Here is a 16554-nt window from a genome sequence, read left to right on the forward strand (position 1 = left end):
TTGTTTGGGAACAGGGTTCCACTGTTAAAAAAAAGATTTGAGTGCACTTGGTTTAGTACATTTTCTTCATTTGGCAGAAGAGAAAATTGAAGCCCAGAGAAGACGTAACTTTTACCTGGTGTGTCAGAAAATATTCCCTTCCAGATTTATCTCTGTGGGGCCTCAACAAGGCTGTACCCATTTGATGCCTCAGGAAAGACCACAGAGTCATAAAAACACAAACCATAACGCACAAATCCAGGATGGGGCCGCAGGGATGGGAGGATTGCTGCAGCACAGCTGGGACGCTCAGAGGCCAGGAAACAGCATTTCCCAAATCATTACCGTCCTAGAACATCCACTTCCACATTAGCTTCTCAAGAACCTGTTGCAAATGTCTTTCTCTCTGACCTTACCGCTGAGAAAACCTCCTCCGAGGGGGCTGGGCCCATTCCCAGTCCGTGCTCTGAGCACTTGGTGACAGTGTGGAGTCCGGGGAGCAATAATATCTCTGTGCCAACTATTGTTCCCCGCACTTGACACATTTGTTACTGGTCACTGCCACAGCAAGGTATGTATTTCAGGGCCTGTTTTATGGAAGTCAGGATTGGAGGTTGGGGAAGATAAATAACTCATCTAAAAGGTCACACAGATAAAACTTAAATTATATTAAAAAATTTGGAAAGCACACTCAGTAGTCTCTGGAATATACTTTATTGCCCAGCATAATATAGTTATAGGATCTACATTACCTCATAGAGAGAGCGGGCCAGGAGCGCTCCTGGGAGGGACTTCTGTGAAGCGCTGTTAATATTTTCTCCTGTTTTCTGAGCAGGTCCAGGGAGATTTCTGTGAGGATCTGAAAGCCACAGAAAATGCAGTTACCTAATCTTCCTCCTGCTGATTTTATGCGTATGCTGGAAACCCACCTCTGAACACACCCCCCGCAGGTAGCAGGGCCAGACCATGTGCCTAGTTTTACGCAGCGCAGGGGTGGAATTCAGAGCTTGCGACCTCACGGGTTCTCCCGGTGGCCAGCTGTTTTGCCTTCGTGCTCAAACAACCCGGTTAGGGTCATCTTGTTTCTGAAGCACTGAGTTTTTGGATTCACTTGAATCCTCTGGTTGTTTGATCATCTTGTGGATATCACCTAAGATGTTGCTTATGGACAAAGGTGAGACTGATACATGAAAGGCAGAGAGATGCTCTCTCCGTCTATACAATTCACTGCCTTCGGTGGGGATTCTGTGAGCCCAGACTTATCTGCAAATCACAAATTAATGAGTGAGACAGAGCTTCCCATTTCTGAGAGAAGCCAGCTCCCTTCAGCTAGAGCTGACTGCAGGGGGCTCTATCCGCGGCTCTCTTCATCTAGGTAAGCAAACAACGGGCCTGGGGATTCAAAGGCTCAGGGGGAAGTGGCAGACCTTGAATGACATCATTTCCCACGTTCCTCCGTGTGATCTTCAGGGAATGAGCTTGTCCTCTCCGTGCCACTTCCTTTAGCGCTGGCAAGAAACGGTGGAGGAATGCAGACCTACGTTTACACGTTACAGATGAGGAAACAGACCCAGAGGGGTTTTGTGTCTCACCTGAGGTCACACAGCCTCTTGGCTGGCAGCTGGAGGGTGTGCTGGGTGATCGGAGTGGTGGTGAAGGTAGTGGGGCGAGGAGATTGGGACTATCCAGCTACTGTGGGGTTGATCAGGTTGGTTTCACCTATTAGCCTGGTTTGCTCAAGGTTTCTGCTTCCTTATAAGCCCAGTTTGAACCGGTTTGGATTTCACCACTTCTAGGAAGCCTGACTGAACTTCTCATAGGCAGTTCTTCAGACCTCTGAAGAGGTCTGTTCTGTGGCAGAGTCCTGAGCACCAACCTTTCTCCAGTTTAACCATCTGCTTTCCAGAATGTTCTCTGGGATGAGTATTCAGTCCTATAGGGCATCTAACTTTGATATAAAGAAAGATTGCTTTGAAACTTGAAACTTGGAAATAGCTAAGAGAGTAGATTTTAACTGTTCTCACCACAAAAAAAAAAAAAAGAAGTATGTGAGGGAATGCATATGTTCATTAGCTTGATTTAACAGTTCTACAATGGATATATATATCAAAGCTTCGTGTTATACACCACAAATATATACAATTTTTAATTTTCCATTAAAAATAAACAAAAGGAGAGACTGCTTTAATGGTTGAAAATTAGTAACAACAGAGCAAGAAAAAGTCATTACTGAGGAGGAGGCTCTCAGCGCCCCTTGAATCCCGCCATGTTGTTGCCAAGGACAGAGGGGTGTGTGCCACCATCTGACATGGGCACAGAAGCCATGATTCAGGCCTCCACACTAGCCTAGGGGTGGGGTGGGGGTTTGGATATTTATTTGTTTGCATTTTTGTTGTGAAATCTAATATACATACAAAAAGTACATAAAAATGGATACAGTTTAATATTAATAAAAAATTATAAAACAAATACCCAGGCAATCACTATCAGACCAAGATAAGTAGAATACTTTCTCCAGAAGTTCCTAGGAAGCCCTCTCCCTCCACAATCCCTACTTGCTTCTACATCTTGGCTATAGTTATAATTGTTTACTTGTTTAATTTAAACCTTTGTCATTTGTGTATATATCCCTAACAAAATGACTTTGTTAAGCTTGTTTTTGAAGCTAGCTGTTTTTAGTTGCTTTCTTTAATAAATGTTTATTTCTTTCTCATATTAAAGAATCTTTGGAGATAGGCAGCTCATATGGTGCATCAAAAATGATGTCAGGGCCTCAGGCATCTCTTTTTCTCTGCTCTGTTACCTCCTATGCATTGCTTTCATTTTAAGGTCACCTTATGTTCCACAATAGCTGCCAGGTTTCCAGCCATCACATCACACTCCAGGCCATAAGAATGAAAAAAAAAAATCGAAGGCAAGCATTTTGAGTTTTGTGCTGCTACAACATTGCTTTATGAACATCCTGTACCCGTATCCTGGTGTGTGTGGGCAGGAGTTTCTCTAGTGAGTATAGCTAGGTCACTGGAATAGCTGAGTCACTGTTCATTTGTATCTTTTATTTTTAAAGGATAATGCCAAACTGTTCTACAAAGTTGTTAACCAAGTTATGCTATCTATTTTTTATATCCTTGTCAACATGGTGGTGGCATACTTTCAAATGTTTGCTAAGCTAGTGAGCATATTGTGATTTTAAATTTGCATTTTTCCTGATTACTAATGAGAGTAAGAATCTCTTCATAGGTTTAGTAACTATTTGGATATTCTCTACCTTGGTCTGCCTGGTTTTCTATTCTGAATCTCTTTTACATGTTCAGCTTCATAATGTCCATGGAAAATTTTTATCAGCTTAACATAGGTCAGGTGCTTATTCCTGAATCAGTCAACTGCCAGGTGTGTAGCGGGTCATTTTAATAAAATGGTTGGAGGAACAAGGAAGATCAGCTTCTCATAAAATCAAAGCTGGGTAGAGGGGTTCATTGTGCACAAAATAACATATTCAATAAAAAATATATCTTTTTGTTATTCTTGTCTATGTTAGATGCAGATAAATGTACCCATCACCTCCTCAGTTAAATATTCAAGTTTGTTTTATTTCTTAGTGCAAAGGATTGAGTTATTCATCTTCCTCAGTACACAGCCTTCATTGACTTTCATGATCATTGGTCTGTGACTTATTTCATTTTTATCAATGGCCATGGAATCATGGCAAGGGCCCAGGGCTGGCATCAGAAAGTGAGGGAATGGGAAGAGAACTATCTATATTGAACACCTGATTTGTGCTAGGATATTTCTTATTCATCATCTGATTTAATTTTTGTAATATCCTCTTGAATTAGGAATTGCCATACTTGTTTTAGACCTGAGAAATTAAATCATTTACCCAAAGTCTCACAACAAATTAGTGGTAGAATCAGGATTCAGATTCAAGCCTTACTCCGTGCCTTGTCAACTGCTGTATACTCTGAGTATTCTTCAGATCATGGGGAAATGTTTCCATGATTGCAAAACAGAAATTTTATATTCAAATATGACTTCCCTATTTGCTTTGTAGACTTGCCATGAGGCTCAAATGGAAACATGTATCTACTGTAAACCTTCTTTCAAAAGCGATTATTGAGAGCTCATCTGGTCTAGACTTTGCAGTTAGCAATGAAGAAAACACTGTGCTCTCAAGGGGTTTGCAGTCTGGTGCAAGAGTTGTGGCGACTTTCTCCTCTCGCCAAATCTTTGTAAGAGAAGGTGATATGGAGTCCAACAGTCTCTCTCTATCTGGCTTTGCTGTTCCCGGAAACAGGATGCTTGGTGGGAGAGAACTGTTCATGAGACAGGCAACAGGGAGAGGAGAAGCAGTCCACCGTGCCTTCCGGAAACTAGCAGGTTGGCCCTTGAGGAGACATTCCCAAAGATGAGATGACTCAATTCGTACAGAAGATGTCAGAGTAACATTAAAGCAGGAACCATAAAACCAGTGAGTCATCAAATGGTTAAGACAATTTGCAGATTCTATTGTTCTGGCTTGAGCAAGAAAAAAGACCCTTTAAGGTAAGGGGAGCCCCAGTTTGTACAACGGTGAAATGGGAATCCCTTTTCTCAAACACTTCGTTCCCTTGGCTGGTTGGCAACAGAATCCAAACTTCACAGAACAAATCCTTTTGATAAAGGATTTGGATTCAGTCAAAAGGCCGTACTCAAGGACCCAGAAACCCACATGTGGCCCCAAGGCTGCAGGTTCCCCCCACCCATGGCTCTTGTCTTGTACAATACTCCCTGCTTATTGAGGTGATCAGTCCCTCACATATTACAAGAAAAAAAGGCCAATTAGCATATCACGGGGATCCCCAGATATGATCTTTGACACAGAGAAAAAGGTAGGACTGATAGGAGCAAAAACAAAGGGAATGGATGGCAAGCCCAGGCAGGGGAGCAGAGAGCACAGGTGTGGGATGGAATAAACTCAGTGCTCCTTGGACCTCTGAGATTCTGTAACTTGTGTCACCAGAGAAGTAGCAGGAGACTGCTGGGTGCTAAAGAATGGACTCGAACTGGGAGGGGAGGGTTAAAAAGAAAGTACCATGCAATTGCTGAAAACTAACTTCACTACATTGGCAGTTTTTCTTGTGTGCCTGGTGGTGCCTGTCTATCTTTTTTTCTGTTGTAGGTGTAGGTTGCCTAGAATGCTGGTACCTAAATAGGAAATATTGACATGGAAGAAAGTGTGCTAAAATGTGAGATCCTTTCACACAGATCTACATACTCTGGGACCCCTGGAATTTTCTAGTGACCTTTTTGAAGGCAGCTTTCACATCTTTGTTTCTCAAGCTGTAGATCAGAGGGTTCAGCATGGGGATGACCACTGTGTAGACGACAGACACCACCTTGTCTTCCCCCAGGGATTTGTCTGAGCCGCTCCGTAGATACATGAAGATGAGGGTCCCAAAGAAAAGGGCCACAGCAGTGAGGTGGGAGGCACATGTGGAGAAAGTCTTGGCTCTGCCACCGGCAGCCTTCACCCTCAAAATGGACTGGATGATGAGCAGGTAGGAAATCAGGATGACCAAGGCATTGGCCGAAATCACAAAGTTGCCGAAGAAGACAATGACAATCTCCGTGTTTGTCATGTCACTGCAGGCGAGCTTCAGCAGGGGTGGGAGGTCGCAGAAGAAGAAGTCAATGTGATTGTCGTCACAGAAGGAGAGAGTGAAGGTGCACCCAGTACGCAGGATGGCCCCTGACACCCCACACGTGTAGGCTGCCACCACCAAACTCCAGCAGGTTCTGGGATTCATGGCCACGGTGTAGAGCAGCGGGTTGCTGATAGCAACATAGCGGTCACAAGCCATCACTGCCAGCAGGAAGCACTCTGTGCCTGCACAGATGGTGAAAAAAAAGAACTGGGCAGCACAGCAGCCATAGGAGATGACTGTTTTGTCTGTGGCCAGTGTGGCTAGAATCTGAGGGGTGATGACCGAGGCGTAGCAGGTATCCAGCAGGGAAAGGTGGCTCAGGAAAAAGTACATTGGGGTGTGGAGTTGGACATCCACTTGGATTAGAACAATCATGCCCATATTCCCCAGAAGCGTGGCTAGATAGAAACTCAGAAACACCAGGAAGAGGGGAATCTCCAATTCGGGGTGGTCAGTAAAGCCCATGAGAATGAATTTGGTTACTGTGGTGAGATTATTCTCGGTCATGGACTCCATGTGGATGGTTGGTCTGAGGATGAGAATGAAATTTTTAAAAATTTCCAGAACTGAAAGACAGAATCCTTCTCTCTATGGCAGAAGTTGGGTTTATAATTCCAGGCCTATTTATAGAGCTTGTTTTTCAGAAATTCTGAACCTGGCTGGTTCTCCTTGTGCATCTTCTGTATTTTATGGAACTGAACCTTGAGCTGTTGTTTTTGATTCAAATTAATTCTGGTTTACATTTGGAAAGTTCTGTGAAGATAAGAGACACAGAATTTTCAGGTTTGGAAGAGACCTAGACAACATCTGTTCTGACCCCACCTGAGGCTGAAGTCTCATCTGTCCCATACCTACCACATGGTCATTCAGTTGCTGTCGGAGCCTCCATCTGTGGACAGCTCCACCTGTTAATTCTCTTTTTGGACCTGCACACATACACTCTCTCCTTCTCTCTCTCTGTACCTTTCACATATTGGCCTTAGTTTTACCCCTTCTAGACACTCACGCTTTAATCACTTCTTCTCATGAAGGTCTTTTAGAAATTGGAAGATGAATCTGCTCTTCATGTGGACTATTATCTTACAGTACATACTGACATATTTTTCTTATTATTATACAATTATTCAGGCAGATAGTAAAAAAAAATTGCCTAGTCAAATAGTGTTAACTGATAACTAAAACTCTTCCTTTCCTGTTTAAGCTTTATTACGTGAGCTCAGAGGCCATCATCTTCAACATATTGTGTTTGAGAATTTTTTGGTTATTTATGATGCCATGATTATAAATAATGCATTCAAACTCGTGGTCTTGCTAACGTTTGGTTATGTGACCTTGAATAAGTTACCTAACCACTTTGTGTCTCAATTCTTACCCATAACATGGAACAATTATGCCTACATGATAAGAATATTTTGAGTATTAAATAAATTAATATTTGTAAGGGCTGTGGAGCTGTGCCCAGCGCACATAAGGAGCTGAATATGTTAGCTATTATTGTTGTTGCTATTATCATCCATTTTAGAAAGTAGTTATTGACTTCCTGTTTTGAAAGATAATCCATTTTTCTCACATAAACTTTGTTATATTGCTATCTTTAAATATATTTGTATCTTCTCTTTCAATATTATATATATATATATATAAAATCTTTGTTTCAATAACTGACTGAGTAATTTTCTCACTAAGAGGAAGAAATTATTCCCCTGTTCTTTCCTCTCTCCTTTCTTCCAATCCTTTAAAAAAAAAAAACAACTTATCTTTCATTCCATTCACATAACAATGCTTGCTGTTCTAGTTAAGTCTTCCATACTTTGTCTATGGATTGATTCTGAAATTAGTACGTGTTGTTTCTCTATTATGGTTACTTCTGTGATGCACACTACAAGACTAAGTAGCGTGATTGGATATGTACAGGAGGAAATGTCACTAAGCTGCTGCTGCATCTAAGAGAAGCTTTCAAACATCAAGTGAATGCTCTTTTCTTGTACTCTACCAATTGCTTAAAATAATTATGTTTCCTTTGCTTTATAGTTGAGTCATGGTAATTTTTGCATTTCCTATGATTGCTTGTTGCCATATGGTACTGATCTGAGTCACATCACAATTCTGCTTGCATGCCACGGACCACTTTCCAAGTCCCTCCTGGGTACTCACAAAAACGCTTGAAGTCCAAGTGGTCCTCGGGAGCTTTTGCATGAAAGCCCAGTTCATATCTCCTTTCTTCGAAGGCATCTCTACTCTCCTAGGACCTTCTACATACAATATTTTATGGATGCCTGGTAGCAATCTTACTGGACAGGTGGCATTAATCTTATCTGTGGATGAGAAGCTGAGACCAGACCTATGAAACTACCTGCTGACCTCACCTGTAGAGGAGCCAGCGTCCACACCCAAGTCTCTTGATTCATCACCCTAGACTGCCCTGGAACCATTTGCCTGGCCGTCTTTTTTTTTTTGCCTGGCCGTCTTAATACCACATCCCCCGTTCCCTCAGGTTGGAATTTGCTAATTCAGAGTCCCTGAATTTATAACCATATTAATAAATCCATGAATGTCAAAATTAGATTATTAAGAAACTATTTTCCATGAATGTCAAAATTAGATTATTAAGAAACTATTTTTCATGTAGCACAATGAGGAGTTTTATTTGCTGTAGCAACGTGGGGATTGCTATTTTTGATAAAATATGTAGTAATAAAAGGTACTGGTTATAATACCTCTTTGTACTTTTTCTCATACATTTTTATAGGCATAAAGGGCAGGGGTAGGGAGGTGAAGAGAGGTTGATTAACAGGTACAAACATACAGTTTGATAGAAGAAATAAGATCTAGTGTTTGATAGATAACAAAAAGTTATCTAAAAGATCAGTGTGGTGCCTATGGTTTATAATAATCTATTATATATTTCAAAATAGAAGGGAATAATTTGAATGTTTCAAACACAAAGAAAAGACAAATATTTTAAAGTGATGTCTATCTCAATCACACTGATTTGATCTGTACAAATTATATGAATGCATTAAATTATCACATGTACTCTGAAAATATGTACATCTATTATGTATCAATACAAAGTAATTTTTTTTAGAGACATGGTCTCATTCTGTTGTCCAGGCTGGAGTGCAGTGGTGGGATCACAGCACACTGCAATCTCCAGCTCCCAGCTCAAGCGATCCTTCTCAGCCTCCTGAGTAGCTGGGACTATAGGCATGCACCACCATGCCTGGCTAATTTTTTGATTTTTTGTAGAGAAGGAGGTCTCACTATTTTGCCCAGGCTGGTCTTGAACTCCTGGCCTCAAGCAATCCTCCCACCTCAGCCTCCCAAAATGTGGGGATTACAGGCGTGAGCCACCAGACCCAGCTCTTTCTACTTTCAAATCATAAGAGAACTTGGCTAATTTCAACAGCTTTCTAAGCATCTAATTCTGAAATTGTCAAAGTCCATTTTCTGTATATCTCATGGCTAGTTCCTGGAGGTTTTCTGATTAAGGACAAAATCATTCAAAGTCCTTGACCAGAGCTTAAGTGGCAGATTATTGGGGTGCAGATGCAGCCACACCAGGTTTGTACCACACACGTGCCAGGCCTGTTTCATACATTAGCTTTAATTCTTCCTGCAGTCCTGCAAGTTGGGTACAGCCATGACCATTTTATGCATGAATAAAGTGAAAAACTCAGGTTTAGGAAGTTTCCAACTTGCTACACCTAGGAAGGAATAGAATCAACACTTGAACCCAGGACTTTCTAACTCCAAATTCTGTACAATCTCTACCGCATCATACCATCCTCTTGAGGGGGGGAGTTAAGGGAAGAGAATTACTCTTTCTGCAGACTGAAGCCCCAAATATTTAAAATCAAAGTACCTCTCTAAGACTATTAGGCAAATATTCAACTTCCATGGGAAAAGAGGCTTAAGATTGATTTTGTATTTTTTGTTGTTCATATTTTTTCTCCTTTCTTTATGAGTTGAGACAGACTTAGTTGGGCCATATCTCTCTTTAGGCATGACCTTGGGAAAATTGCTTAACCAATTAGGACGTCAATTTTCTCAATAATAAAATGGGAACATAATAATGATTTTTGAAAACCTAGAATGGATTTTTATCTAATGTCGCAGAGTTTGCTTATTTTCCAGAAAGGCAACTTCCAGGATATTTCCAAGAAAAAAAGGGTTAGGATCAGTTGGTGACAACAGGTTTTGTGTAATCTTATTTAGGAAGGAGACTGGGGTACTATCAGCTTGGGAAATAGCAGACAGCTGTTCTGAACCCAGAACAGCTTACAAAAGGGAAAGCAATGATTTATGGCCAGTGAACATTTTAAGAAAGCCTAGGGACACTTATGGGTTGACATTATTACCTGTGATATGTTTTGATTATACTATGTTACATAAAAGAATATGAGATTTCTGGAGGGCATAGGGAAAAGAGACATCTCATCCAGGAGGAACTCTTCAGGGAAGAGGTGGTCCCTAAACCTTGTACTTACTTTAATTTGGGACCTTCTCCCAATCTCTTCTTTCTCTTGATTCTAAGATTTAGTCCTTTGGGGAGAGTGAAAGGGCTTAACAAAGTTAACTCTTCTCATTTTGCTGAAATCAGTGTCTCAAAATATTACTGTTAACATTTATCAAGCTCTGAGTCAGGTAGACGCTAAGCACTTTAAAGGCTTTATTTCCTTCCAACCTGACAAAAACATTAGAAGAGAGAAATTTTTTTACATAAAATTTACCATCTTATGATGGCTTATTTTATTTTATTTTATTTTTTTTTACTTTTTATTTTATTTATTTATTTCTTGAGACAGGGTCTCACTCTGTTGCCCAGGCTAGAGTGCAGTGGCATCATCATAGCTCACTGCAACCTCAAACTCTTGGGCTCAGGTTGTCCTCCTGCCTCAGCGTCCCCACTAGTTGGGATTACAGGCATGTGCCACCATATTTGGCTAATTTTTCTATTTTTTGAAGAGATGGGATCTTGCTATATTGGTCAGGTTGGTCTTGAACTCCTGGCCTCAAGTGATCCTCCTGCCTGGCCTCTCAAAGCACTAGGATTATATAGGCTTGAACCACTGTGCCTGCTCAAGAGAGAAATATTCATTTTTATTTTACAGGTGAGGAAACCGAGGCTTAGAAACATTAAGTATTTTGCCTGAGGTTTCACAGCTAGAAAGAGAAGATGTGTAGTTTCTAACCCTGGTCCTCTGACACCAAATTTGGAGTGTTGAGCCAATAGTCTGCTTTTCCTAATACTGGTTGCCATTTACTAAACATCTTCCCTGTGTCAATCATTATATTATACATTTTACACACATTATCTCACACAATCCTTACAACGACCCTGTGAAGTAGGTATTATTTTGTCTTGGAGGAGACTAAGACTGAATAGATAAGTACTTGTCCAAGGTTACATGACTAGTCAGTGAAAAAGCCCAGAGTCTAACCCAAGTCTATCTTATTCCAAAGGCAGAGCTCTAGTACTGTGATTAATTCCACTCCAGCATAATTACAGGAAGTACAGTAATTTACAGGAAAATCTCTAATCTAAGCTCTGCAGTCAAGTACTAACTCTGCCCCCATGAAACTATATTTTCTAAAATTTACCCTGTGACACATAAGCCCAAATAGGTTAAATCTATAGGTTTCCAAAAAAAAAAAAAATTGATCCAGTCTTACTTGTGTATTTTATATAAGAGCTGAAATCCCAGTCTGGCCATGGTCCCATCAGGTGATAGTTTCCAATGACAGAGGCCAGATTCTCTGCCCAGTTTCACCTTCCTTAGTTGTGTGGACCTTACTTCAGAGCCAGTATCTTCCCAAGGTTACCAGGGTGACAACTACATCTTAATTACCTGGTGGAATAATCCAACTGGATTCATCTCGGGCTTGGATTCAAATGAGTCTAAGGTTTTTTAACCATTTTGTAGAAAGCAGCTAAGATTGCTCATATAGATGAATATAGCTGAATGATTTCAGGTTTTCTTTTGAATAAGCAAGCCAGTGGGGTATTTAAAATGCCTTTGGGGATGATTTTGTTGGAGTGGGTGGAGGGAATGCAGTGATCTCAATGGTTTTCCCTGAATCAGCACCTGGGACAGCCACCAGGGCTCAGGGGAAAAGCCAGCCCTGTCAGGGAGGACACACTTCAGCAGAGGCTCATTATCTCGGCTACTTCGCACATCTCAGAGAATAAAAACTAATCTTTAGGGAGTTTGTGGCAACTCTTAAGCCTTGTTGATCTCAAAGCTCAACTGCAGACTGTGCAGGGAATGAACTTGGTTCTTTACCACGGGCCCTCCCTTCCTGAAGTTAGTAGTGGTGGTGTGAGGACTGGAACTCAGAGCTGAGGACTTCTGGTGAAGTTCTCTTTGCCCTGCGGTCATCCTTAGTCCTGAGGCCAAGGCCTCAGGGGCTGAAACCCAGCGGCATCGTCTGCTCAGAATGTCACGGGAAGAGTGACGATTGGCTCAGGAGGGAATGAGTCTAGGGCAGTCTAAAGATGCTTCATTTGCATCTACACCCTGATTATCCTGTTAGCTCACCTTCCTCACAGATGCATTTCCAGGGTGTCTGTGGTCAGCTGACTATTCCAGATTGCATCTCTTCCCTGGTCTCGGAAACCCACAATCTCTTTGTCAGAAGCACATAATTTGGCACCTAACTCCACTAGTCTCATCTTGTTCACAGTTACTCCTTAGTGGTTAGTCTCATCTCCTCAGCTGCACTGTGGGTTCTTGGAGAACACATTTTGCTTCCCATTAATAACTCATGTTCTGGCTCAGTAGAATCCCTCTGTGTCCTGTAAGATTCCATCTACTGATTATCGTAGGATTTGAGCTCTTCCAGCAGGAAGAATCTCAAAGAGGCCATGTGCCCCATTGGCTTCTAAGTAACATGGCCAGGATAAAACCCTTCGATAATTAACAAGCATTCGGTCTAGCCAGGGTGGTTTTTGCAATTGCAGATGCCAGATGATGCAAGAATATATTACAAAGAAGGGAGGTAGCCACAAATCAGGACTCTGGGCAGTTAGCACAGGGAATTGTATCTTCCAATGCATTTTTGACAATATTTATTATCATTTTCCTATAATTAAATATCTATTGAAATAGCTGTGTGGTAAGAGTATGTGTGTGGTATTCCAATGTTTCCTGGAGTGGTAAGGAAGGTGGAGTGGCAGTTGGGACAGGGTATAGGAAAAAGAGGGAGTATAGTCCAGTGATGAAGCTGTTCCATTCGACATCACCTGGGGAACTTGTACAAGGGGTGACTGTATTGTAGTTATTGCCCCTCCCCCTTTTGAAGCTTTGAGGGATCTAGAGTGCTTTGATGTATTGCACAATCATTACCGCTGTTGTTCTTGTGAATATTCATTATCACATGAGAATTTTGTACTGTTGGCAAAAGATGCATCTTAGGTTAGGCTCCTTAAGAAAAGACAGGGACATATCGGTAAGTGTTTCACCAAGGGAGTGTTTGAAAAAGAAACCTGTAAGGGAGTGAATAAATCACGAAATAGCTAAGCAAAGATGTAATTTCAGCTGGAGTCCAAGCTTTGGCCTGATTCTTAGGGAACTCTGGAGTATGAATTATACCATGAACCTCTTATAGTTCTGCCTCCAGGCAAGGAATTTAGGTTTTTGCAGCTCATATCAATCATTCATTGACTGTGGGCTGCCCCCCAAGGGTGGGGTGATACTTCCTAGGCATTTCTGGGAAAAGTGGATCCTTTAGCCAAGGGCAATTCTCCAAGGAAGAATATAGCTGTGAGCTGCTAGCAGCCAATACTCACAACAGCTGCAGGTGGGTGTATTGATTTGGTAACTGGGATACATAAAGATGCTCTTTTTTCCTGATAGACTTTTTAGTATATATATCTGGGGCTTCTGATGCCACTGTGTGAGTGAAAATAGCCCAGAGGAAAATTAAGAGATGGAGCAAGAAAGATGGCGGCCTGATGACATCATTGGAAGTCCTGGAGCAAATCATACCTGAAGCCATCCAGATCAAGTGTTTTTAGTTACATAAGTAGATAAATTTCATTTTTTAGATTTTTAAGTCAATCTTATTGGGCTTTCTAACCATTTCAACTTGAAAATAAGTCCCAACTCTGAGGTATTTATTGTTTTATATGTTTATACAGGCCCTGGAATATCTGGAAGGATATATACCAAACTGTCAAAGTGAGTATCACTAGATGTTATGGAAGGGGTTTCACTTTCACAATCTTTGTGTGGGGATTTGTTAGACAAATTATATATTATTAGAGAGAAAATATTTCAATGTTTATAGCATAATAGGAAGGGTGAATGGGTGAAAACAGCCAAGAAAAATTGGAAAAATAAGAAGAGTAGGGAGAGGGCAATTAACTTGCCTGCTAGAAAGTTTACTCTAAAGCTTTAATAATTGAAACAGTGTTTTTCAGGCATAAGAATTGGTGGATACATCAGTAGGACAAATTGCAAAGCTCAGAATCGTATCCAAGCATTCATGAGCAGCTAGGTAAAGGTGATATTTCACATCAGTGGAGAAAGAAACATTTATTGAAGCACTGGTGGCAGAAAGATTGGTTAACTATTTGAGAAGAGAAATTTGGACTGTATCTCACAGCTTACATCAAAACAAATTTCAGATCTATCAAATATTATAAAGAAAATGTAGGTGGATCTTTGTCACTTTATCATCTCTTGGGTAGGGAAATATGCTTTTTTTAAACCTGAAAACACAGAAAGAAACCATAAAAGGCATATTTATTTGTCTACATAAAAAGTTAAAAATTTCGTATGTCAAAAACACCATGTAAAAACATAAAAGGCAAACAGAATGCTAAACAGGTATTTCTGACATACATGGAAGGCATGTCCTGTTGGATTTACCTCCCGGCATCCTAAATTCCTTCACTTCTTTATAGCTCCTACTACTCTAGGTTTGCTAGTCAGGTTTTCCCAAGTTATGCTGGAGAGATAAATAACATAAAAATCTCAGTGGCTTAAAACAACAGAGATTTTTTTCTTGCTCCTGGTATGTGCCTCAGAGTATGTCAGGGACCCAGGTGGGCCCACTTTCTCAATCGTCCATCCACCATCCCAGTGGCACTGGTTGCCACAATGCCCCATCCAAACAACCACAAAGGGCTGGGCAGTGCAATTCTAGTGTGTGTGTGTGTGTGTGTGTGTGTGTGTGTGTATGGGTGTGTAGGTATGTAGAGCTTTGGCATTACCTCTCCCAGTGTCCCTCATCTCTGGACACTCTTACAACAGCCTTCTACATGGCTTCCTGCTTTTATTCTTGCCTTCTCATAATCCATTTCCCTCATAAAATCCAGAGAAATTGTTTAAAATCTACATCAGATTCTACAGCTTCCCTATTAAACACCTTCTCTTGGCTTTCCACTGCATTTACAATCAAACATGGTTTCTTGCTGTGGCCTATGTGGTCATATGTGATTTGTCCCCTGTCTACCTCTGTTCTTCGTCTCCTACTGGCCTTCTGTCTGTTCCTAGGGAGCCCAGCTTATTCCTGCCTCAGGGCCTTTGCACTTGCTCTTCCCCCTGTCTGAAATGCTCTTCACACAAGAAGACACTCTTATGTTTTCTGTTCATGCAGGTCTCTGTGTAAATACCCCACCAGAGAAAACTTTTCTGAGCCTCAGGAGTTCCCTTTCTCTGCCACTACCCCAGACAGTTTCTACCACAGCCCTTTTCTCTGTTTCTTTATAACGCTACTCTCTCAGTCTCTGCCAATTAGAGGGTAAGGATTAAAAAAAATTTTTTTTAAACTATACGTAAAGTTCCTTTTTTTAAAATTTAAATTTTAGCATCTTTTTACATTCATGTAGTTATTATTTCCCAGGTAAATATGTTCCTCTTTTTAAAAAATTTCAAAATATTAAGGGAGTACAAATGTTTTTATTACATGGATACCTTGTATAATGGTTAAGTTGGGGGTTTTAGTGTGCCCATCACCCGAATAGTGTTCATCGTACCTCATAGGTAGGTTTTTACCCCTTCCCTTCTCCTCCTTTCCCCCTTTCTTGATTTCCAATGATCTTTACATTTCTTTGTGCCCATCGATTAGCTCCCAATTATTAGAGAGAACATGTGGTGCTTGGTTTTCTATTCCTGAGATACTTCACTTAGGATAATGGTTTCCAGTTCCATCCAAGTTGCTGCAAAACACATTATTTCATTCCTTTTTATGGCTGAGTAGTACTCCATGGTACATATAATACATACTGCATTTTCTTAATCCACTCATGAATTGATGGGCACTTAGGTTGATTCCATATCTTTGCCATTAGAGGGCAGGGAGTTTGCCTGTCTTGTTTACGGTGTGTGTTCAGTGCCTAGAATAGCTCCTGGCTTATACTAGGCACTCAATAAATATCTGCCAAGCAAATGAGAGGAGAGATCCTTGATGTTTCTAAAATTCAATCAGAAAAGTCAAACATCTCAATAGAAAAATGGGCAAAGGATATGAATGCTGAATTTACAGAAAAAGAAAAAAAATGTAAAGGACAATAGAAATCAAGGAGGGGGAGGGTGGGGAAGGTGAGGGATAAAAACTTCCCTATAGGGTACCATGAATACTTTTCTAGTGACAGGCACACTAAAGGCCCTGACTTCAGCATTAGACAATGTATCCATGGAACAAAAACATTTGTACCCACTTAATATTTTGAAACAAACAAAACAAACACAGGATCAACTCCAAAAAAAGGGGCTAAATATCTGAAAAAATTTTAACATAATAGAAAATAAAAATTACATATTTATGTAGTCATGAGATACATTTTTGCCTGCATAATCACCAAATATTTAAAGAAGATGATCATAATATTCATTATTAACAGGGATGCCAGGAACATAGTTACCTGCCTATACCGTGGAGT

General features: G+C 40.8%; 1 protein-coding gene across 1 annotated transcript; it reads right to left on the reverse strand.

Annotated features, from left to right (window-relative positions):
* Nucleotides 1-5225: 5225 nt before the first annotated feature.
* LOC123642715 (olfactory receptor 9I1-like) lies at nt 5226-6170 on the reverse strand. Its single transcript, XM_045558109.1, has one exon. The coding sequence runs from the start codon at nt 6168-6170 to the stop codon at nt 5226-5228; it is 945 nt and encodes a 314-aa protein (XP_045414065.1).
* Nucleotides 6171-16554: the final 10384 nt, after the last annotated feature.

This window comes from Lemur catta, chromosome 7 (assembly GCF_020740605.2).
Source record: "Lemur catta isolate mLemCat1 chromosome 7, mLemCat1.pri, whole genome shotgun sequence".
Lineage (NCBI taxonomy): Eukaryota > Metazoa > Chordata > Mammalia > Primates > Lemuridae > Lemur > Lemur catta.